The sequence below is a fragment of the Myxine glutinosa genome, chromosome 5 (assembly GCF_964187855.1).
Source record: "Myxine glutinosa chromosome 5, kmMyxGlut1.1, whole genome shotgun sequence".
In the NCBI taxonomy this organism is placed as follows: domain Eukaryota; kingdom Metazoa; phylum Chordata; class Myxini; order Myxiniformes; family Myxinidae; genus Myxine; species Myxine glutinosa.
Window position 1 is genome coordinate 51,859,069 of NC_136265.1, and position 24,825 is coordinate 51,883,893.

General features: G+C 46.4%; 1 protein-coding gene across 1 annotated transcript in view; it reads right to left on the reverse strand.

Moving 5' to 3' along the window:
- Window positions 1–24,825, reverse strand: part of LOC137428618 (uncharacterized) — a 63,919-nt gene that overhangs the window by 29,513 nt on the left and 9,581 nt on the right. The window contains exons 4-6 of the mRNA XM_078777292.1: window positions 17,562–17,624; window positions 12,216–12,359; window positions 9,407–10,471 (exon numbers count right to left, since the gene is read on the reverse strand). Of these exons, the coding sequence (XP_078633418.1) occupies window positions 9,407–10,471; window positions 12,216–12,359; window positions 17,562–17,624 (1,272 nt within the window). The remainder of the gene's footprint in view (window positions 1–9,406; window positions 10,472–12,215; window positions 12,360–17,561; window positions 17,625–24,825) is intronic.

Consider the following 24,825-nt stretch of genomic DNA (forward strand, 5'->3'; position numbering starts at 1 on the left):
TGAGTTCGGGCAAATAATTATGTGACAAAAATTTAAAAAGGAACATGCTTAAATATTAATCAGTACCCCTCTGAAAACTGAGAAATTTTAACGAAGAAAACAGAACTTAGAGTTACGATGACGGGATTTATTATCTACTCAACTCTATGTCACCTCAAATCCCATTATAATATTACATAGAAAACTGTGAATTGTTGGTTTTGAATTGCGACCAAAGGAGTTATATCACCTCCACCTAATTTTCTGAGTAATTCAATCATATTTTATAATCACCATCCACTTTTGACTTTAATATAACTCTGAACCCGCCCTGCATATCCACAAACATTTCCAACTTACTTTTCAATTAATCAGTAACTCCAAAGTAAGGCGCGACCAATGACGCACGGCACACGGCAAGCTAATCGAGGCTATTCACTGGAATTTCCGAACACCTGCAAAGTCCAAAATCCAGTAAGTAAGTAAGCAAGTAAGCACCATCAATAGAATAATTAGCAAGTTGCTCATTGATTGAATTTACTACAGTCAGTGTGAAACAACTTATCTTAAACACAGACCAGAGAAACCACGAATGGGATGGGAATACAATTACAAATAACATTTCCATTCGTTCGTAACATAAAAAAAAAAAAAAATGCAATACGTTTCGGAGGACCTCCGCCGAACCCCTGAGACTGGCTCACTGAACCCCTGGTGTTCGGTCGAACCCAGGTTAAGAACCATGGCGCTAGCATGACCCTGCTTCTACATTCACTGCTGTGTGCTTTGCGTTTTCATGGATTTTGCGGCTGCGAATTGTAGCCGCACTATAGAATCGGGAACTTCGTGGGATGTTACATCAGCTGCATGACACGTCACCCCCACGAGTTACTGTACAGTATCTATTAGTGCAATTAACTGTCTCCCTTTTTCCCCAATGAAACTGGCACGGCATGCATTCACAGATTTTTATCAACATTCGCGGGATTTGCCTCACCATTTCCGGGATTATCGCCGACATTCGCGGGATTTGCCTCACCATTTCCGGGATTATCGCCGACATTCGCGGGATTTGCCTCACCATTTCCGGGATTATTGCCGACATTCGCGGGATTTGCTTTGCCATTTTCATTGACATTCACGGGATTTACCTCACCATTTCCGTGACTTTCATCAACCTTCACGGGATTTACCTCACCATTCTTGGATTTTGCCTCACCATTTGCAGTTTGTTCCTCTCTATTCGCGACTCTGGAACCGATCCCCCCTTTTTCCATTGAAACAATGCCCTGCCATTCGCGGTTTCGCAATTCGCGGCATTTGCCAGGAACGTATCCCCCGCGAATAGCGGGGTCCGACGGTATATACAGGGTGGGCCAAAAGTCACTGAAGGTTTTCTTTTCTTTTTTTAAAATAACTTTTGTTTTTTTATTATTAATTTTTTATTTTTTACAGATAAAGAAGACCAGGGAGATACATTATGAAGATATTTACCAATGACCAGCATGTGAAAATTGTTGAATTTTATTACTCCATTTGGGAGGGAAATCAATAATTCAAACTCAATGAAAATTTCACGATCATTTTAATGTTCGAGAACAACCATCAGAAAACACGATTCGGAACTCGATTGCTCTTTTTGAGTCAAAGGGGTCTGTTCATGACTCAGCCCGCAGTGAATATGAATATATTGTTACACACGTGGCTTAGATGTTATTTACCGAGCGGTTTGGTATGACCACGTCTGCACAAGTTACCCGATTATACCCGAACGTTGACTAATCGCGCTACGCTAGGTCAATGAAGGAAAAGACACACAGCTGGGATTAAAATGACGCGACACCAGGGATACGGTTCTCAAGACCTCCGGAGGAGATTATATTCATTCGGAAGGTCAGATTACAGGGACGAGAGGTACAGCATAGAAAGACAAGCACTTAGACACACTCTTATATTAACCCCAACAGACGACAGATAAACGGGACAAAAGGCTGACTCACACGGGGATTGATGGCTAGGAAAGGCAGGATCGATGGCTCCAGGTGCACCTGGGCTCAGGGACAGAATCGGCTCGGTCCGGTCCAGAGATGCAGCATGCAGGGAGGTCGCAGCGCTTGGAGGAAGTGACTTGCTCTTCTTCAAGCTGGGGGCGCATCTGACCTCACATCCGGTGAGTCGCTTCGTATATCCGGCGGGGAGTGACACGCCCTCGGCTCGTTAGCTCCGCCTCGTGGAATCGGCACGTTGCTTCTCATTGGGTGCGTGCGGGGGGTTTGCCAGGCTCCGCCCTTGACGAGGAGCTGACAGCCAGCCCCTTCGTGGTAACCCCGTGGAGCGCATGGTCCGGAGCGCATTGTCAATGGCGGCTAACCGAGCCGGTGTGAGGACGCACACTCCCCCGCGCAGCGCCGTGCCCCTCTGTTGTTGTAGTTGTTGTTGTAGCTGTAGTTGTTTGGGGAAGAAGATGGAAGGAGGTATGGGAAAGGTCCTAAACTCACTACTGGTGCCATATAATCACATTCTGGTGCAACGAAGAGTCATAATTAATGGAAAGGAGTCCTTAACTGACATAGACTAAGAATAACTAGCAAGATGTCCGAAAGTTGTCTACGTGAGATGCGGTGGACCTGGGCACGACATTTAACGGGGGAAAAAGGGGAAGGTCGGCTCTACTGAGTGTTATTTACCGGCAATGGGACTAGGGAATGGGGGATTGGGGATAGTTGGGGAGTATTGGGGAAATAGGGGAATATTTACAAGCGGATATGGAGGCCAAATTCCATATTCGCAACATTGCACCCTTCTCTACCCTCGGGGCGTCCCGACCCGATAAATTTTTACCTACTTTAGTGTGGCACGCAATGTAGTTCCCTCTACTATTAACTCTACCCTGAGTGCGACAGTTTTACAGATATTCACAAATGAGTAAATATGTCCCCCTGCGACGTTGCACCCTTCTCCTCACAGAAACACACCCACAGGATAACCGAATCCGGAAAGAATCCTCAAACTAAACATACAGCCGGTAGGGAGCATTATTTACACAAGACTACGCTGATATTTACACTACGATCCAGGACCTGTTTTTGGAGGAACACATGCAGATGTTATGCATAGAGAGAGCACGCATGCTAGCATCGATACACCAACCCACGAGTGCTCTGTGGCCTTACGGCCTTTAATAATGTGCAGAGCACCCCATCCAAGCACCAAAAGCACCACCCCATCATGTACAGTCAGCACCATCCGGTGCACCAATAAAGTGTTCATAGTCACCGGTGGTGTCGCAGCCGGCCGATGTTCTGCCGCTGGTCTTGCCTTCCTGGAGTGCCTTGGCCTTCTGGCTTCTTTAGAAATAAAGAAAGGCGCCAACCGCGTCCATTTCTAAACTGTGGCCGTCAGGGGGGCCAACTATAAGTGGTTCACCTGTATGGCATAGGTGCCACGTTGACCCAGAGGTCCATCAACGGGTGGTGCTTGCCCGCAAAAGAACTGCGGTCCATTGTGGGCGGCCACAAAAATTGCGGTCCATATGGTGTATCGATCCAGGCAGCAAGCAGCGAAAGTACAGGCCCACAACTGCGGAGCCAGCACCTCTCTCTCCTCTCTCTCTGCCCCAAAGCCAGATCCTCGGAGGTGGGAGACAAAAATAAGACAAGTGAGTAAGGTGGTAAGGGCGCAAAAGTGCACACAATATAAGGTAATGCACACTGGGGGCACATGGGAACCAGGTGAGACAGGTACGTTCCTACCGTACGCCCCCCCCCCCCCCACCAGGTAACCTACATTGCCCCTCCCTTACCCCTTACTGTATCCACAAAACACAACACTACCCATAAACATCTACTTTACACATCAACAAACGTCCCTACTGTCTTCCCCGTTCCTCCCATAAACCAAATTCGTCTTCTTTCCCTCCTAACCAATCAAATTTGCCATTTCCAACTCTCATCAAAATTTGCCATCTCCAACTCAACATCAAAATTTGCCATCACCAATTCATCATCAGTCCCTCCTAAGGAGGGAGAGATGGAATCACCCCAATGTCTCATCCACGTCGTGATGCGTCTCACAAATCCACACAGCAATTCTCACTTCCTGCAACACAAACAAAGGAACACAGGTGTGGAGTCATCATCACCACAGGTAAGTGGCTGCGTATGGTGCGACAGGTTCATCAATCCTAACTATTTCCTAAATGACTTTAACAACTTTACACTACCCGGGGTCTTTCTCCGGCCAAACCATTGGCCCTCTTACACTATGGGTTCTAAAAACCAATTCCCATTGGCCAACTGTGGTGCTTTTCAATTTGGGGTCTCACTCCCCCGATTCATCTCCCGGTGCCCTCGCACAATTTCTGGGCTGTGGCGTGTACCTCTCCCAGCGGGTCTACCCACCTGCACACCTCCACCACTGCGGTTGCCTCCGAGCTTACCTGCTCCTTACCCTAACCTAACTACCTGGGGAAGGCCCTCTGGCGCTCTCCCCACTCGGTGCCCTCTCTGGCACTGGGCTACCCGGGTCCATCCTCCGGATCCTCGGGCCCCATCCACAACTCTACCGGCTCCCAGAGCCCACCTGCGGCCTCACCTGGCCGACATCCTCACAGTGGTGGAGTGCCCAACCAACTACACACACTAACAGGCTACACGCCCAGCCATTTCCACAACACTAATGCACCCATTCACAACACCATTCTGCAACCGCACCACAAATGCCAATATCCAACCACAATTTACCTGTACCCTCTACCTAACACTTACACTACCCGCCCCGGGTATCCGTGATAGGGGTCCACTCTTCCCCCATCCACACCTTTGCACCATGCACACCACTCCGTACCACTTACTCCAACTCTCTCCACACACCTGTACTTGCACACCTGTGCTCTCACACCGGGTGCCACCTGCACCCTTCTCTCCCCAAGCGCATTCGCGCTGATCCACAACACTCATTACTCACACACTGCTCCACACACCTGTCCAGTTGCACACCTGTGCAATCACACCTGTTCAATTCTCACACACACGGCATCATCTCAGCTAACTTCTCCCCTCTGAAACTTGCACTTCCCAGTCGTCCCTTTAAACTATTGCGCTCCCACGTCATTATCAACCACACTAATCTACCTGCGTCCCCACTACAGGTATCAGTCACGAACTAAACTTAACGTTACCTAATGTCATCTTCTAGGGCCCTATCAATATAACCTAACCCACCCGGGCTAGTTTTCACTGCCATACACCCCATAATCTAGTGCGCATTTGCCCCACATGGGAAGGGTGGCAGGGATGCCACCCTTACCCACTGGGCTCATCGCTCACTACCAATTTTGCACATCAAATTTCAACAAATTAAAAATTTGCCAATCACTGCCCATCATCTGCCAATCACTACTGCCAATCCCTTGCCAATCACCAAATTTTGTTTTTCTCCAATTTTGGGTCCAAAACACTAACCTCATCACCCAGTCTACTCACTAATGCCTCTCGGTGCGCCAATCCCTGTCCAAAGCCCGGCTTCGTAAAGCCAAGCCATGAATGCGGGTTGTTCTGTGCCAGCAGCTGGATACGTCCGGCACTCGGTGCAGGGACGGGGGCTTACCCGGGCCGAGATCCCACGCACCATCTCGGCGTGGAGCCATCCAATGTCCCGATCTCGACCTGCCGGACTGCCTCAACAAAAAGTGGTCGCCATGACGACCCTTTCTATCGGGCTGCCCGCTCCGCCTAGTGGAGCACGGACGCTGCCGTTCAAAGTGAGGCCCAGCACGCACCGAGGGCCCGATTCGGCTAAAAGTCGACCTAACCTCTAAACCGGTTACCGTCGATGCTTCACCTGGACGCTTACACCCCGCAGCCCGTTCCTTGCTCACACATCCAGCCGTTTCCATGCCCCTCGTACCTTTCCTTACACACCTCGGTACACCCATTCCACTCACAGCCTTGGTCACACACCTGACCACCGAACACTTTGGCACACATTCGTTGCTCGCACACCTCACCAATACACCGCTTCGCGCCCCCTCCTCGGTCACCTCCTCTGTGACAATCACAGGTGTGCCCTCATTCGCACACCCAACCATGTGCCTCACCACCAACTCCAGCGTGCATTCCCACTCACGCTCTACCATTCCAGGTGTGCATCCTTCCATCCCAGGTGTACATCCTCGCTCACCTGTCACAACCAACTCACTCTCCTTGTCACTCTCAATACTCTCACCACCATTCTTGACAGCGCACTCACCCTTACTCTTGACAGCGCACTCTTTCCTCATGCACCTGTCCGTCACACACCTTTCTCTCGCACACTCCCCCGTTACACCCTCTGTAACACTCACCACAGGTGGACACTCTTCCTTACTTCTGACAGCGCACTCTTTCCTCATGCACCTGTCCGTCACACACCTTTCTCGCGCACACCTTTCTCGCGCACACTCTCCCGTCACACCCTCTGTAACACTTACCACACCGCGCTTCCATGTGCCCCCTCGCACACGCGCTACGACCGACTCACTCTCGCCAGCACCCTCACTCCTTGGCACGCACTTTTTCCTCACACACCCCAGAGTCGGACATTCTCGCACACCTCCTCTTTCGCACACCAGACCTGTCGCACACTTCACCAACGGCCTCTCACGAACACCCGGGTCCATCTCGACCCCCAAGCTTCTTAAATCCCCTGGCGCATCATACGCACGACCATATTGGTCACCACTTACACCGGGTCCTCTTCCTCTTCGCTTCTCCTCCATCACCTGCGAATCCCTCATCCGGTTAATGAGCACATCATCACGATCCAAACACAGACTTTGGACCAATTCTTTTATCTCCTCTTTTATCTCTTTCTTATCCCCTCTCCGTCGCTTCTTAATTTCGCTCACCCCTTCTTCCACTTCTTCTAATTTCTGCTTCACCTCCTTTATTCCCCGGTACGTCTCCTCAAGCTCATCCTCTAAGGCTACCTTGACCGTTTCCAGGTGCGTCCTCACCTGCCGGTCCTTCGTCTCCATTACCTCTATCACCTCGTCCAACCTCGTTGTCAGTCCCTCACGTACCATCTGACATTCCCTCTTTGTCGCTATCAAGTCGTTTTTTATGTCGTTTTGTGTCGCTTTTAAACCTCCTAATACCGCAGTGTTCCTTTGAACCTGCTCCACTAACTCCGTTTGTCCCACCGTCAGCTGCTCCACCTCCTGCGTCAGGTCCTCTATGCCCCCTTGCAATTTTACAGTCCCCTTTCTCACCTCCTTCTCCATGTGCTCCTGACAGTGCCTCACCTCCTCGCGCACTCCTCCAACCTCCTCACTCACACCTCTTCTGATCTCCTCTCCCATCACTTGCATCTCCTGCCCAGATGCCACCCTCATCTGCTCCATCTCCTCCCTGTGAGCATCCAGTTTGGCTTCTACCCCCATTCTGACCCCCTCTATCTGCTGCCCCATTTGGTTAACTTCCCTTTCCGCTTGGTCCCTCATGTCCCTCAATTTGCCTTCCATACTGTTTTCTAACCCCTCTAACCCATTTTTCACTCCCTCTATCTGATTCTCCTGGGCAGCCATTCTATTTTCTACCCCCATTAACCCATTTTTCACTTCTTTTATCCCGTTGTCTAACCCCTCAAATTTGTCGTCTAGCTTCCCAAATTTCTTGTCTAATCCCTTAAAATTATTGTCTAACCCCTCACCGGTACCCCTCGCTTCGTCCCTCATTACCCCCATTTGGCCCTCTAATCGCTCACTATCAGCCCTCAATCCCACAATTTGGTTTCCCAATTGCTGACTATTAGCCCTCATCTCGTCCTTCATTTCTTCACCCGACTTAACCATAAAGGCCTTTATTTGTTCCATAAATAGGCCCCAATCCATCGGCGGCGCTACCACGGTCGCGGGCGCGGTGACCAGCGAGGCGCCATTTTGTGCGTCTGCTACCCTCGCTGCTTCGCTCTCCTCGCGTCCCTCAATTTGGTCCTGGACCGACCCTGCCTCACTCTCCCCTACCGGACCCCAGCTGTCTTGGTCTGCCATAGCGCGACTTTCAAAATTCGGGTTTTTATTTTCGTAAAACAAATTCAAATTTCGCCGTTATAATTTCGCGCGGGAAACGCGCTCCGAATCGATTCTAATTGTTACAAATTTGGGCCTAATAAATTTAGTCCCGGGTCCGAATTCCACTCCTCGACACCAATTGTTACAGACGTGGCTTAGATGTTATTTACCGAGCGGTTTGGTATGACCACGTCTGCACAAGTTACCCGATTATACCCGAACGTTGACTAATCGCGCTACGCTAGGTCAATGAAGGAAAAGACACACAGCTGGGATTAAAATGACGCGACACCAGGGATACGGTTCTCAAGACCTCCGGAGGAGATTATATTCGTTCGGAAGGTCAGATTACAGGGACGAGAGGTACAGCATAGAAAGACAAGCACTTAGACACACTCTTATATTAACCCCAACAGACGACAGATAAACGGGACAAAAGGCTGACTCACACGGGGATTGATGGCTAGGAAAGGCAGGATCGATGGCTCCAGGTGCACCTGGGCTCAGGGACAGAATCGGCTCGGTCCGGTCCAGAGATGCAGCATGCAGGGAGGTCGCAGCGCTCGGAGGTAGTGACTTGCTCTTCTTCAAGCTGGGGGCGCATCTGACCTCACATCCGGTGAGTCGCTTCGTATATCCGGCGGGGAGTGACACGCCCTCGGCTCGTTAGCTCCGCCTCGTGGAATCGGCACGTTGCTTCTCATTGGGTGCGTGCGGGGGGTTTGCCAGGCTCCGCCCTTGACGAGGAGCTGACAGCCAGCCCCTTCGTGGTAACCCCGTGGAGCGCATGGTCCGGAGCGCATTGTCAATGGCGGCTAACCGAGCCGGTGTGAGGACGCACACTCCCCCGCGCAGCGCCGTGCCCCTCTGTTGTTGTAGTTGTTGTTGTAGCTGTAGTTGTTTGGGGAAGAAGATGGAAGGAGGTATGGGAAAGGTCCTAAACTCACTACTGGTGCCATATAATCACATTCTGGTGCAACGAAGAGTCATAATTAATGGAAAGGAGTCCTTAACTGACATAGACTAAGAATAACTAGCAAGATGTCCGAAAGTTGTCTACGTGAGATGCGGTGGACCTGGGCACGACATTTAACGGGGGAAAAAGGGGAAGGTCGGCTCTACTGAGTGTTATTTACCGGCAATGGGACTAGGGAATGGGGGATTGGGGATAGTTGGGGAGTATTGGGGAAATAGGGGAATATTTACAAGCGGATATGGAGGCCAAATTCCATATTCGCAACAATATATTCATATTCATGACTCAGCCCGCAGTGGAAGACCAAAAACAAGTTGTACTCCAAAAAAGACGATTTGGGGGTTAACATTGTGTGCTTGCGTACATTCTCTCCGGTGTGTATTCTTTGATGATGCTTCAACTTGGAGATATCAATAAACCTTTGTTGTATTCAGAGCAATAGTTGGGCTTTTGGCCCATATGAATATTTTTGTGAGAATGCAAAGTTGATGAAGACGTAAAGTTCTTGTTGCACATAGAACACTGAAAGGGTTTCTCTCCTGTGTGGATTCTGTGATGTTCACGTAAATTTGATGATTGCTTAAATGATTTGTCGCATTGGGAACACTTGTAAGGTTTCTCTCCTGTGTGGATTCTGTGATGTCGACGTAAAGTTGATGAATGATTGAATCCCTTTCCGCATTGTGAACACTTGTAGGGTTTCTCCCCTGTGTGTATTTTTTTATGCATATATAAATACGAAGAAGATGCAAATGCCTTGCAGCAGACAGGACACTTGTAAGGTCTCTCTCCCGTGTGGATTATGCGATGTTTACGTAAAGTTCCTGACTGATTAAATGCCTTCCCACATTGTGAACACTTGTAGGGTTTCTCTCCTGTGTGTACTCTTTGATGTATTTTCAAATCCTTGTTAGTAGTAAAATCCTTATTGCACACAGAACACTTGAAAGGCTTCTCTCCTGTGTGTACTCTTTGATGTATTTTCAAATCCCTGGTAGTGGTAAAATCCTTATTGCAACCAGAACACTTGAAATACTTCTTTCCTGTGTGTATTCTTTGATGTACATTTCGAGAGGAAGAATACGCAAACGCCTTGTTGCACACACGACAATTATAAGGCTTTTCTCCTGTGTGTTTTACTTTATGATTTTTCAAAGATGATAACTGAGAAAATTCCTTGCTGCATACAGTACACTTGTGTGGCATCTCACGTTTGTGTATTCTTTGGCATTTCCTTAAATATGCGAATGAGTTAAACGTTTCCTTGCAAACAGAACACTTGTGTGGCTTCTCCTTCCTTTCGGTTTTCTTGAATGTCGTAATACAATTGTTGTTCTTGGTTAGTACACGACTATATTTGTTATCTTCCTGACAAGAAGTCCGTGTGATGTTCTGATTGAAAGAAATTTCTGTGTCAAACAACTGGAAACTTGAATTGGAACAAGACACCATTTTCATTTGATTCTCTGAAAAGACAATAGAGAAAGGGATCAATAAATCACCATTGCTGTGAAACATGCAACATAAAAAAAGCATAATGTACTCCATTTTGATTAAAATTGGTCCTATATCTGTAATCATCACTCACATGGCAGAAGTTACATTGGAAAAACAAAAACAAAACAGCCCTTTTAAAGGCCATTTTTCCCCTGCTAGAGCGGGGGTTAGCCTTGCGGGCCCCATAATAATCATGGTTCCCTTTTTGAGGCAATATTTTTATGGCCGGATGCCATTCCTGACGCCAACCCTTTAGTCGCCTCTTACGACACGCAGGGATACGGTGTACCTATTCTAAACCGGGTACATGGTATAAAGCAAATGAACACTACTAATGAAGGCGGATTTGGGGTGTTTTAACGTGGGTAGAAAAGATCAAGGTTTTGGATGAGGGAAGATAAGAGATGGTGGTGAACAGCTGTTTTGAAGACCTGGAGGAAGGAGTGGGATTGAAGGGAGTGGGGGAGTTTGTTCCAGAGGTGGGGAAAAAAGAGAAATGAAAGAGTGAAGGTGAGCAGAGAGTCTTCATTTTGGCAGTTTCACCAGAAGAGCGTTGCTGGCAGATCTTGTGCATCCTGCAGGAATATTTGGGGGGGCAGAGCACAGACAGAGCAGGGGGGGCTAGGCCGGAGAGGAGTCGGTAAAAGACAGAAAGACCACCAACCTGCCTGCGGTGAGAGAGAAAGAAAGGCCCTCAGAATCAGCTTCATCGCGGGAGATTCCAATGATTCTGAAAGCTTTGGTTTCAACAGCGTGAAGCCGAGCTCGGTGTGAGGCAGGAGCAACAGCCCAGAGGGGAGAGCAGTATTCCATTGAGCTGCGGATGAACGCTTTGTATGTGGTGAGGACCTCAGAAGTGCCCAGAAAGGACTTTGCATGACGGAGGATGCCCAGACGGCGACTGGCTTTGGAGGACAGCTTTGGAGTTTAGGCATACTTACTACTCCCTCCCTCTCCTGAGAATGAGGGGAAGAATATAACTGACACACACATACCTCTTTCCCCTCCCCTAATTCCCAATTTTGATGCAAGTCACATGAGTCCATCCACTTTACACAAATCAATTCGACTGCTCAATGTCTCTCACCTTTGAGGGAGACAGGCACATTCTTCAATGTTCATGAGAAGGCACCACAGACAAGATTAATCTACGTACCATGTAATTAATCTAAATATGTACATTGGTTTCCTTAATTACCAACAACTAAAAACATGATGCCTTGGAATGCACAGCCAGTTCCAGAGGAATGCATAAAAATTTTCACTCGCGCAGAAGGCTTTGTTAGTTGAAGGATCTTGAATGGAATACAATTGCCTTTTGCATCATCATGCAATAATCATGAATGCAACTTCGGTTTTTAATGTGTTTAATATCAGAACTACCTTTTCAGACTTTAGACTTATCCACACAAACTCAACTGATAATTAAGTTGTAATAACTTACGACAGTGTGGATTGATGAAACAATCTTAAAGCTTTAGATTCAGGTTCCTGCTCATTGACAAGTTACAAACGTAAACACAAGGTATGTCAACACATGTTTTGTAGTACTGCAAGTGCAATAGATATCCTTGTTACATAAATAAGCTTGAGTGCATGCACATTGTATAAGCAGATCCATCCTTTGATACGATGTGGAATTTAAGCATTGCATCGTTTTGCGAATGAAACAAGTAGAGCTGTGCTGTGTGTTCTGTGCGCAGCTCTGCTCACCTTCACACAGCTGAGGTGCATTCTTCTGCTCCCTCGAAGTAGAATTACAAAGTTCTTGCTTTACACATTCATTGCTCAAAGAATTCTGGGAATTCTCATACAAGTGTCTTTGAAAATTTTGCATCTTCACTGGATGAACCAGACCTGCAAACAATGTAATCTCACATCATTTCAGCAAAGAGATATAATGAATACAATCATAAATTAAAAAAATTTAATGAAAAGGTCAAATCTCCAACATAATAAACAAGAAAAGAATCAAGAAGTTTGGTAATTAAAACGTTATTTTGCTTCAAATACAAAATTCATTTTATTTCACCTAACATTGAGCAATAAAAAAGGAATGACTCGAACGGCACACGGTAGAGCGCATACCTCCGCCAGGCTGAACAGTTTATGTTTTGGATCCACTGATATTTCCGGATGTGGATTCGGACCTGAACCAAAATTTATCGGCTTGTTCTCGTCACCTAACCAACTCATTCATCGAGTTTAGTCATAACTCGTCCATAACTTTAAAAAATATATTATATATGGCTTTTCACCCGATCTCTCAATGGTGAAAAAAATTCCCTTTTTAAGGCCATTTTCCCTGTTAGAGCGGGAGTTCGCCTTGTGGGCCCCATGACAATAATCATGGTTCCCCCTTTTTTTGAGGCAATGTTTTTGATGGCCGGATTCCCTTCCTGACGCCAACCCTTCGTCACCTCTTACGACACACAGGGATACAGTGTACCTATTCTAAACCGGGGCACACACTGGCAATGGTGAAGAGTCACTTAAAAAATAAATAATTCTCTCATCCGAATCCATATTCAGATCTTCACCAAAATTGAATCGATTCATCCTTGTCACATACGCAACCTCTCCACCAAGTTTAGTCCGAAGCTGTTCACAACTTTTTGAAATATCCTGCTATATATCGTTTTTGGCCATATCTCCCAATGGTGAAGAATCACTTAAAAAATTATACTAGCTGTATCCGAATCCAGAGCTTCATCAAAATCTATCCTTGCTACCTCTCCGCCAAATTTCCTCCGAATCCGTCCACAACTTTTTGAAATATCCTGCTATATATCGTTTCTGGCCATATCTCCCAATGGTGAAGAATCACTAAAAAAATTCTACTAGCTGTATCCGGTTCCAGAGCTTCATCAAAATCTATCCTTGCTACCTCTCCGCCAAATTTCCTCCGAATCTGTCCACAACTTTTTGAAATATCCTGCTATATATCGTTTTTGGCCATATATTTTTGGCCATTTGGTTTTTGTTTTGGCAAAACCCTGGTGTTGGGCTAGCGGCTAGGGTGCCAGCTTAGGATTCCTAGGATCCTGGGTTCGAATCCCGGTCGATCGCTGAATTAACGCCAGGGGGGTTGACTCAGCCTGTCATCCTTCCGAGGTCGGCTAATTGAGGACCAGTTCACTGGTAATTCCCTGTTTGTCGTTAAAGGCGGCAAAAAGGGTTGGCGTCAGGAAGGGCATCCGGCCGTAAAACATTGCTTCAAAAAGGGGACCGAAAAACAACAACAACCACGGTTCCCGAAAAAGGCCAACCCCCGCTTGCGGGGAAAAATGGCCTCTAAAGGTGGTTATATTATATATATATCGTTTTTGGCCATATCTCCCAATGGTGAAGAATCACTAAAAAAATTCTACGGAGCTGTATCCGGATCAGGATCTTCACCAAAATCTATTCATTTCATCCTAGTCACATACGCTACCTCTCCGCCAAATTTCCTCCGAATCCGTCCACAACTTTTTGAGATATCTTATTCACAGACAAACAGACAGGGGTGAAAACATAACCTCCATCCACCTTTGGTGGCAGAGGTAAAAATGAATCCAGAAAAATAAAAAATAAAATTCCAGATTTTGAGCCATTTCAGGAATCCCAACAAAAGCAAGAACAAGGAAATACACATATATCTCACAGCAAAATTACCCATCTCTAAAGACAGAAAAAGTCATCAAAACTACCCGTCCCAGTAATGGGAAAAGAAAGTAAAAAACCCATCCCCAATGATGGGGAAGGCAAGCAAAAAGTACCCATCCACAGTGACAGGAAAAGTTTAAGTTGTTCTGTCAATTTAAATTATTTAATGGACTTTAAAAAAAGTTAATTTTGTTGCACCCATTGTTTCACTCAGAGCCAAAGTTCTGAGCTACTTATACTGACCACCACAAAATGGTGTGGCAACATCTGGCGGCAGAGATTGGATTTGACTTGGCAAAATAAAAATTTGGCATCAACATTATTCATGCCAGTTCTCCCGTCATTTCAAAAGTGAATGTTGAGCTTTGCCTTCGTGTGCATCTTTTCAAATGCAGCGCAAGAGAGACAGATGAAGACGCAGGAGAGACAGCGCAGGAGTGACGGCGGCAGCCGTACACGAGAGACAGATGAATGCACGGACAGACACCACTGACAGACACCACAATTGTACATGTTGTTGTGGAAATGACTTAAGGGTTAATAAAGGCTAAATATAGCACAGTTATTTCCTTAATGAGTGTTTTAGAATTTCATTTCATTTATTCATTTCGCAAGTATGAAAAACACAACACAGATATACAGTTAAAATACATGTAAAGTAAAATAAAATCCATACACAAAGAGAATATTACATATACAAATATAATTACCAGCAGACAATATTGCACACCTGCAGGATTACAAAAAATGTAAACTAAATTACTGTCTTGTTGTTCTCCAATAGTTGTTCTGTTCTTACAATTTGTGTTATGGCCACACCAATACCTGGGGCTAATAAATATTTCCTGAATAAGTTTGTAAAAGGGATTAGAACAAAACCAACAGTATTGTTACGGATCTCGGTTTCGGCACTCCCCTTACCGAGGGGGTTTTAATCCCCTCGTCTTTTAAGCTGGCCGTCCGAGTCCTAGAACTATCTCGCTCCTTTGCGGGATGAGATTGGCCAGGGTGATTGGTCAAGGATTTCCCAAATACCTCCACCAATCTCTCCGCAAAGCAGGGAAATCAGTCCCTGCTCGAACCGGGGATGTGATGGTAGATTTCCGAGCGGTTTAGCAATCCACGATCCGAGCCGTTAGCAAATAGACTAACCCGATTATAGAGCGTTTGGCCAAAATCGCGCCACAGGTATTCAATGGGAAGAAGGGACGAAAGCGATCGGGGGAAAGAAGAAGCCAAAGTAAGGAATAACAGATATTTATTAATTATGTACACGAAAACCCAAAGAAGAGGAAACAAAAGTAATATACAGAAGAAGAAGAAGAAGCAGGACACAGGGCAGCCTTATGCAGTCTTATGTTATACCCCGGACAAACAAATACACTCACACGGGGATTGTAGCTGGATTGTAGAACAGGTAGAGGGTCCGGCAATGGGGTCCAGGCTCCGGTCCCGCGGGCGAAACCCGGCAGGCAGCTCCGCGTATGGTTGAACGCGACCGGACAGTTCATATAGCGGGGGGGAAGCTGGTGTCCTGTGGCGTACGTAATAAATGCACGCTCGTGCCAAACGCACCCTCTCCAATGTTCTCTAATACAAGCGCGCCCTTCTTCAACAAGTCTCTTACAACCAGCGCTCTCTCATCAAAGAGTTTACAACGTGCGCGCCTCCAACCAGTTCCGTACAACCAGCGCTCTCCCATCCAAGTCCGTGAAAAGGCTTTGCGTTCGCGCTTATACTGTATAACGCGACCGGCGATCACTCCGTGAGGCAAAAACCCACGCCTGCCAGCGAGGTTCCTTCAGCCCTGGTTGGCTGGTGAAGGCTTACCGGCCACGCCTTTGACGACTGGATGACGTGGCCACACCTTCTTCTTGGCGCTCCGCCTCCTTTCTCGGGTCTAACCGCATGGCTTATGGCGGTTTGGGGCCAACAACCGAATCAAGGCAAGGAGCAGCGAACGCCGCCCTACTGCTACTTTGAAGAGTGGGTGAGACGATTGGGGAAATTGAAAGGGGCCTATCTTATTTGATTAATGCAACGCAGATTCAACTATTGGGAACAGATCCTTAACTGAAACACACAATAATGAAATAACTACAGAGAGGTCCTATGGTTCTCTACGTGTTGTACATGGACTAATTAGGGTGCGATCTTTAATAAAGCCAATTGATGGGGATATTTACAGGGGATCATTTATAAGGGAAACCTTTGCTAAAATTTACTAGTGAAGGTTCTAAAAACCGTAACAGTATCTTTAATTTCCGGAGCAAGAGTAATTTTCTTTCTTTCCATAATCTAGGAAATCTATGAAAAGGATTAATGAGCAGCATTGGTCCTTCCCCACTGGGACTGAAATTACATCTCATCAGTATGTATCTATCATCAGATGTCTCTTGCAAGGGTCCTCAATTGAGTTATACCTTGTCGGACAAAGCAACGTTGAAGAAGATGTTGAGGTATGCGACAGTTACTGTACTAGTCTGAAGGTTTATGGGAATACTTGATCGGTGAAAGATGGTACATGGGGACAGCTATTTTCTTTAAGACGGTAACAAGTATGAAAGTAATATTCCAACATGAAGATAGCTGGTAGTACAGTGTTTGGTCAATATGTTTTTGTTCATGCAGAAGCTCTCGAGTAAGTTAGACTTGCCGGCAATCAGAGGTAGGGTCAGGGGATCATATTGCTGGAAAGATCGAGAATACTCAAGTTATTCGCTAATCTCTGAAGATCTGGTGAAAACTCCAAAATTATCATATTGGCAAGTTGACAAACGCCAGATTTTTCAACCTAGACAATGATGGTCAGGGTCCACGACTGAGTCCGCTGGTGGTAGTCTCGAGACAAAGTGGGGCGACAAACGGCGAAGGTGAAGGACCTGGAGGCAGCGCAGCTGCAGGGAGGACACTCGGTCGGATGCAAGGTCGAAGCAAGCCGCCGATGGATACATTAGGCCCAGCAGCCTCATGTGCGTCACTTTCCGATCCAGATTTCTCCCAATGCAAAATCCTCCCTTCTAGACTTGGTGATGAGAAACTTCCCAACAAATGTCTCCTGCTCTATCTATCTCTATCTATGCATTGGACTATCTATCTCTATCTATGTTATTGCTATCGCTGGCACCATGAACAAATTCCAAATTCCTGCCCTAACTACTGTTTGGAGGCGATGACAAACCACCCAGTATAACCCTTGCCAAGAAACTGTTTCGGAATAGAGGATTTTCATTCACAATTTAATACCAAACTTGATGGGATTTAAACCGAGTTTTAAAGATTTAAACAAACTTGATTCAATACCTTGGGAGAAAACTAGTGCCAGATTTACAAAGGTAAAGTTTACTCTGGGTTGTAACATTATCATAAACAATAAAACTGCAACATCAACAATGTGTTTGTGGTTCAAACCTTCGTCTTGAGGGAACGAATCATAGACAAACTCGGCCTTCACCTTCACTTCAACCATAAAATCTGAAAGAAAAACAATCCATTTATAACCCAAACATTCAAAGACTGGCATTTAAAAAGTTTATGAATAAATATTCATCACAATATGCAATCAACAAAAACTCACTTTACAATCTCATCCATTTTTATTTCACATTATTTTACGTTATCCTCATCGGGTTTAGAATAGGTACACCATATCCCTGCGTGTCGTAAGAGGCGGAGGCAAGTTGGGGAACCCGATCGAAGCAAGGGTGGAAATCACTCCATTTATGACGACGAAACGTCTGATGCCCGACGTGGAGATCAGTTTCTGAGGTTTGGGTCATGCAATGTAGGAACAATGACAGGGAGATCAGGAGAAGTAGTGGAAGTATTGGTCAGAAGAGGAGTGGACATATGTTGTGTGCAGGAGATGAGATGGAAGGGAAGTGGTGTGAGAATGGTGAAGGGTAGGCAGGGACAGAAATACAAGTTTGTGTGGCAAGGGAGCCCGGAGGGCGTGAATGGTGTTGGTGTCCTGTTTTTTGAGGAGTTTGTAGACAGTGTGGTGAGTGTGACTAGAGTGAGTGAGAGGTTGATGATGGTGAAAATGATGATTTGAAAGCTCTTGGTGAAGGTCATCTCGGGATATGCTCCGCAGGTCGGTCGGAGCGATGAAGAGAAGGACAAGTTCTGGTGTGCAATGGAGAAGCTGATGGAAAACGTGAAAGATTAGAAAGTTGTTGTGGAAGGAGGAGACCTAAATGGACATGTGAGAAGGAGTATAGAGACGGTTTTGAGGGAGTTCATGGGGGTTACGGATATGGTGTGAGGAATGGAGAAGGTGAAAGGATTTTGGAGTTTGCTGATGGAGCTGGTTTGTTGATTTGTAATACTCAGTTCCAGAAAGCGGATAAGCTTGTTACATACACGTCAGGTGGGTCGATGACAACCGTTAACTACCTGATGGTGCGTAGGCGAGATCGGGGGCACCTCCGAGACACAAAGGTGATCCCGGGGGAGGAGGCTGTTTCACAGCACCACTTGGTTGTCTGCGACATAAGGGTGAAAGGTGCGAGTAGAGCTCGGCGGGTGAAGTACCAACCGAGAATGAAGGTGTGGAGGTTGAAAGAGGTGACAGTGAGGGAGGCATTAAAAGAGAGGCTGAGTATGGTAGAGGATGATGTGGTTGAGCTTGAAAGTGGTTGGATGTCAATGAAAGATAGTCTGTTGGGAGCCGTTGGTGAGGTATATGGATGGACAAAAGGACCAAGGCACTCGGAAACATGGTGGTGGGATGATGAAGTTGGAAAGAGGATTGACGAGAAGAGGAAGAAGTTCAAAGAGTGGCAGAAGGCGAGGGGTACGGGGGCAGAAAAAGCAGAGCATGAAAGTTATAAGGCAGCCAAAAAGGCTGCAAAGAAAGAGGCTTCAAAGGCGCAGGAGGGCATGTAGGAAAATGTTCGGAGAACGCTTGGATTCGGAAGAGGGTCAGAGAGCGGTATTCAGGATTGCAAAGCAGATAGCGAAAGAGAGGTGCGATGTAATGGGGGTGAGTTGCTTGACAGATGAAGTGGGACAAATCGTTGTGGACCCAGATGGAATTAAAGGAAAATGGAAGAGATATATGGAAATGCTGTTGAATGCAGGGAATGAATGGGATGGCAACATAGAGAGTAACCCAGTTTTAGGACCGGCAGAGAAGATAACTGAGAAGTAAGTTGAGGAAGCGATAAAAGCAATGAAGAGTAGAAAAGCGGGAGGGCCGACGCGAGTTGTGGGAGATATGTTGAAAGCAGCGTGAAGTTGGGGTGTGAAGAGAATGACAGAGATATGTATTCTGGTGTTGAAAGAAGGCCACATTCCAGTGGATTGGGAACTGAGTACCCTCGTCCCTCTATAAAAGGGGGAAGGTGACCCTCTGGACTGTGGCTCATATAGAGCGAAAAAGTTATTGGAGCATGGAATGATGTTATTGGAAAGGGTGTTGGAGAAGAGGATAAGGAAGAAAGTGAAGATCGACGAAATGCAGTTTGGATTCATGCCAGGAAGAGGAACGACAGACGCGCTTTTTATTGTAAGGCAGTTGCAGGAGAAGTACATGGAGAAGAGGAAGAAGTTGTTTCTTGGGTTTATTGATCTGGAGAAAGCATTCCATAGGGTTTTTTTTTTTTTTTTTTTTTTTTTTTTTTTTGGGATACAAGATCGAGGCTCGTGAAAGAGCGAACATTAATCACACGGAAAGACAAACAGACACATAAAACAAATAACATCGGGAGCGGTAGACAAGATGGGGAGAGAGGGGGAAGGACACAAACACAACATTTGAGAGCAGGGACCGAGAGACATGGAGACATCGAGAGATCTGTGGGAGGGAGAGGGCTTTGGGGGGGAGGCATGTGAAGGGGGGGAGGCATGTGAAGGGGGGGGGGGGTGGGAGAGGTATAAACATATGGACACTGCCAGGATTTCCAGGAAAGAAGTTGGAATTTCAAACAAGGTGGATCTGGGGTGAATTAGTGGGGGTAGAAAAGATCAAGGTTATGGATCGGGGAAGATAAGAGATGGTGGTGAACAGCTGTTTTAAAGACCTGGAGGGAGGAGAGGGATTGAAGGGAGTGTGGGAGTTTGTTCCACAGGCGGGAGAAAAGAGGAATGAAAGAGTGAAGGTGAGCAGAGAGCCGAGATTTCGGCAGTTTAACCATCAGAGGGTTGCTGGCAGATCTTGTGCGACCTGTAGGAATATTTGGGGGACAGAGCACAGAGAGAGCTGGGGGAGCAAGGCCGGAGAGGAGTCGGTAGAAGACAGAAAGGCCACCTACCTGCCTGCGGTGAGTGAGTGAAAGGCCCTCAGAGATAGCTTCATCGCGGGAGATTCCAATGATTTTGAAAGCTTTGGATTCAACAGCGTGAAGCCGAGCCAGGTGTGAGGCAGGAGCACCAGCCCATAGGGGAGAACAGTATTCCATTGAGCTGCGGATGAAAGCCTTGTATGTGGTGAGGAGCTCAGGTGTGCCGAGGAAGGACTTCGCACGACGGAGGATGCCCAGTCGGCGACTGGCTTTGGAGGCCAGCTTGGAAATGTGGTTTTCCCAAGAAAGATCATGGCAGATAGTGAGACCCAAAAGCTTGAGTGACGGAAGTTGTGACATGGGCATTGAGGAAGTTCGGAGTGGAGGAATGGTTGATCAGAGTAGTGATGGCAATGTACAAAAGAGCACGCACAGCTGTCAGGACGAAGGACGGGAACAGTGGTGAGTTTAAGGTGAAGGTGGGAGTGCATCAGGCGTCGGTACTAAGTCCACTACTATTTGTAGTTGTGATGGAGGTGCTGGCCCGGAACGTAAAGGAGGGTTTACCGTGGGAGTTGTTATGTGCAGATGATCTGGTGTTGATTGTGGAAAGTATGGATGGACTGAAGGAGAAGATGAGCAAGTGGAAGGAATGTATGGAGGGAAAAGGTCTGAAGGTGAATATCGGAAAGACGAAGGTGATGGCAAGTGGTAAAGCATATTGTAACGAATTTGAGAAGTGTAACGGATTTGAGAAGTGTAACAATTTTGAGAAAGTGTAACGAATGTGAAAAGTATGGTTTTGTTGTGTGTAACTGACCCTCATAATGTAAAGAATGGTCGCAGCTCGTCCTCTTAGTTAATTCCATAAACCTACACACAGGACACGATATATCCTTTTAAATAGTTAGTCCCTTATTCTCTGTAGGCTAAGGATGTGTTTCCCACTAGTTTGACTCTTCATTGCACCGAATTAAATAAGAGTAGGCCCTCCGACGCCCCATGGCAGCTTCCAAGTGCCAGGTTTGCCACTTTGTTGCAATTGACACTTTAGGCACTTTGCTGCATTTTCATCTGCCGTCCACTTTGCTGCATTTGACTCCATTACGCACGAGGTAACGCCGAAGAAAAAAGGCGGGTCTCCACCTCGTCATAGAGGGGAGGAGTAAGTCGGCCCCGCTCATCCAACCCAGAACAAGGGGTTTGGCCTGAGAGGGCGGAGAGAGAACGCTTGGGGGAGGTTCGCAAAGGGTGAAGGGCGGGGCCTATATAACCCGCCGCGGGACGCTCCCCAAGCAGATGAGACCAGAGATGAGCTTTTACAGAGATGGGTCCAGGAGATGCGCTGGAGACGAGCAGGTGTGACCGAGCCGCCGTGAGACGTGCCGCGCTGCAGGAAAAGCGGACCGGGGCAACGCAAGGAGCGCACGAGGCCGCAGTACGGAGAAAGGAACTTCGCCCGCGCAGTTTGGGACCAAAGCTCGGCTTCTTGACGGCGATGCCTTCTGGCCCGACCGTGCCCAGTACCCGCTGAACCTTCCTTGCCTCTAAAAGCCACCCATCTCCAAGCCATTCCTTCCGGCCTGCATTTCCCCATGTAAGTGTGATCGTCCGTCTGTCTTTCACGTTGTCCTGGGGTTTATTAATTAAGCTTGTATAGGTAAGCTAATGATTTCACTGTGTTTCTGCTCATTCCATTTTCTGTATATAACCAACTGCTCTCTTTGCTTTGGCTTGTGAAAATAATTAATAAATCCTGTTATTCCTCCGTACGTCTTCTTCTTCTTCATCTTTACATTCGGTCGCTTTAGAGGTTTCCAAATTGAATATCTGTGGTGCGATTTTGGCCAACGTCCAGGAATCGGGTTAGTCGGGGTAACTGTTAGGGCCGCGGGGCCTCCGCTCGGCAAACAACATCTTATCCGCGGTCCCGTAACAATATGTTGAGGTGGAAAGAACTGGGAAGTGGCCGTGTGCTGTGTGCAGGAATGGTGTCGGAGTGAACTCATTCAATGTACAATGTGCGCTGAGTGGGTTCATCAAAAATGTAGTGGTTTGAGAGGGTCATTAACCAATGTGGCAGCTACATTCAAGTGTAAGGTGTGCCAGAGGGAGCTGCAGATGTAGGAAATGTTGAGTTGGATCTTGGAGACGGAGTGAAGCTGGAGGGTGTGAAAACATTTTGCTACCTAGGAGACATGCTGAATGGAGAAGGTGGATCAGACTCAGCAACGGTTGCTAGAGTGAGATGTGCATGGAAGACGTTTCGGGAACTGAGTGGCGTGCTGACGAGGAGGGGAGTGTTGTTGAAGCTGAAGGGAAAGGTGTATGCTGCATGTGTCAGAAGTGTTATGATTTATGGGAGTGAGACATGGGTAAAGAACGTAGAGCAGCAACGAAGGCTGGAAAGGGTGGAAATGCGAATGGTTCGTTGGATGTGTGGAGTATCGTTGAGAGAGAAGAAGACAAATGATGAATTGCGAAAGATGATGGGAATAGAACCTGTGATGGATGCTGTGAAGAGAAACAGGTTGAGATGGTTTGGTCATGTGTTGAGGAAGGATGAAAGTGACTGGTTGAGAAGAGTGATGGAAATGAATGTAGAAGTAAGTAGAGGACGGGGAAGACCGAGAAAGACTTGGCTTCAGGTGGTCGAAGAAGAAATGCTGGCAAGGGGGTTAACAAGGGGAGATGCAGAAAATAGGGCAAAATGGAGAACATTGTCATGCCGTCATGGGGTCTGCAAGGCTAACCCCCGCTCTTGTAGGGAAAATGGCCTTAAAATGCCTGTTGTTGTTGTGTTGTATCCTCATCGGGACCAGCCTGAAAGGAAACGAAAAACAACTCAAGAAAGAGAGAAACGAAGAGAAGGACAAATAATTAAAGTTTTTGAGAAACTGGAAAACTTGCCTCTTGAAGAGGGAAGGTTATAACCGTTAGGAAATACATGAGAAGGTAAGGAATTCTAGAACTTGTTATTGTTTGAAATGTTAAAGGAATTAACCAGAGCATCATTTGACAGTTGGGTCTCTGAGAGAAGCAAAATATAAAGAGAGGCACTAACTAAATTGTGCTTGTTCAACAGAGGAAATATTAAAAGAAAGACCATGAATGTTGGTGAAATGGAAAAAAAAAAGAAAAAAAGAATCAGATTTATTTGAAATGCCAGGGTCTCGGAAGAGTCTGATACTACAACTACCTGTGCCTTCCCTCTCATTGGCAGCAGAAATAGGCAGGACTCCAGAGATTATTCTCACCCCATAATGCCAGGAACTCGGGGACACAGATTTGTTGAACTTTTCAATGTTTGTAATTATTGGTCGATAAGAAAATGAAAGGAAAGGGAAATAATGTAAAGATATGCAGTGAAAGTGAGTAGTAAAAGAGAGAGAATTGCTTTGAAACACATCTTCAACCAATGTGATATTTTCTAAGCCCAAAAAGGCCATAACTGAAAAATTGACGGAATGCCCTGAAAGTCGAACTTCTTCTGTAACCTATCATAATAAAGCCATGTACCAAGTTTCAGTTGAATATGTTAGGGGTTATGGGGAAAAAGTCTAAAAAACCCACAGGTGAGACGGACGGACAGACAGACAGCCAGCTGGAGAGCAAACCTACAGTCCCTGCCGGTGAAACCGGTAGGGGGCTAATAAGTGTATGGTGCATGTGACAGAAAAATTCAAGTTTGTCCTATGGCTTAGTGTATGTGACCAGCAATCATAACATGGAGAGTGTAAGATGGTTCCGTGCACAACTAACTCTCCGAAGTCATATTTTGTAGCAGGTCAGTCTTTGTGGAACACATTCACCCCGGGCTTATCTGCTCAAGAATAGCTGAATGGTAATAAGCCGAGTTTGTAACAGTGTAATAAGCCGATTTTTCACTTCCGTTTCCGGCTTCCTGGTCGGGTTTGTTTCTCTTGTTCCTCCTGAGTAATCTGGTTCCAAAAAGCGAAGTCATCGTTCCGGATTCATCGATGCAGCTGTCCATTTTACGTTTCATATTTTTTCCATTTCCTAATGATAGAGCTCACTGTGCTCTTGGGAACTTTCAACATTCTAGAAATGGTTTTATACCCTTCCTCAGATCTATGCCTCCTCACAATTCCATCTCGGATTTATATGGACAGTTCCTTGGACTTCATGGTCGAGTTTCTGCTCTGACATGAACTGTCAACTGTGGGACCTTATATAGAAAGGTGTGTTCCTTTCTAAATCATGTCCAATCAATTGAATTGGCCACAGGTTGACTCCAATCAAGTTGTAGAGACGTCTCAAGGATGATCAAAGAAAATTCGATGCACCTGAGCTCAATTTGGAATGTTATAGCAAAGGGGTTGAATCTTATTGACTGAAGACATTTCAGCTTTTCATTTTTAATTAATTTGTAAAAATTTCAACAACAAAAAAATTCCACCGACATTTTTCTGTCTCAATCTCACAACAAA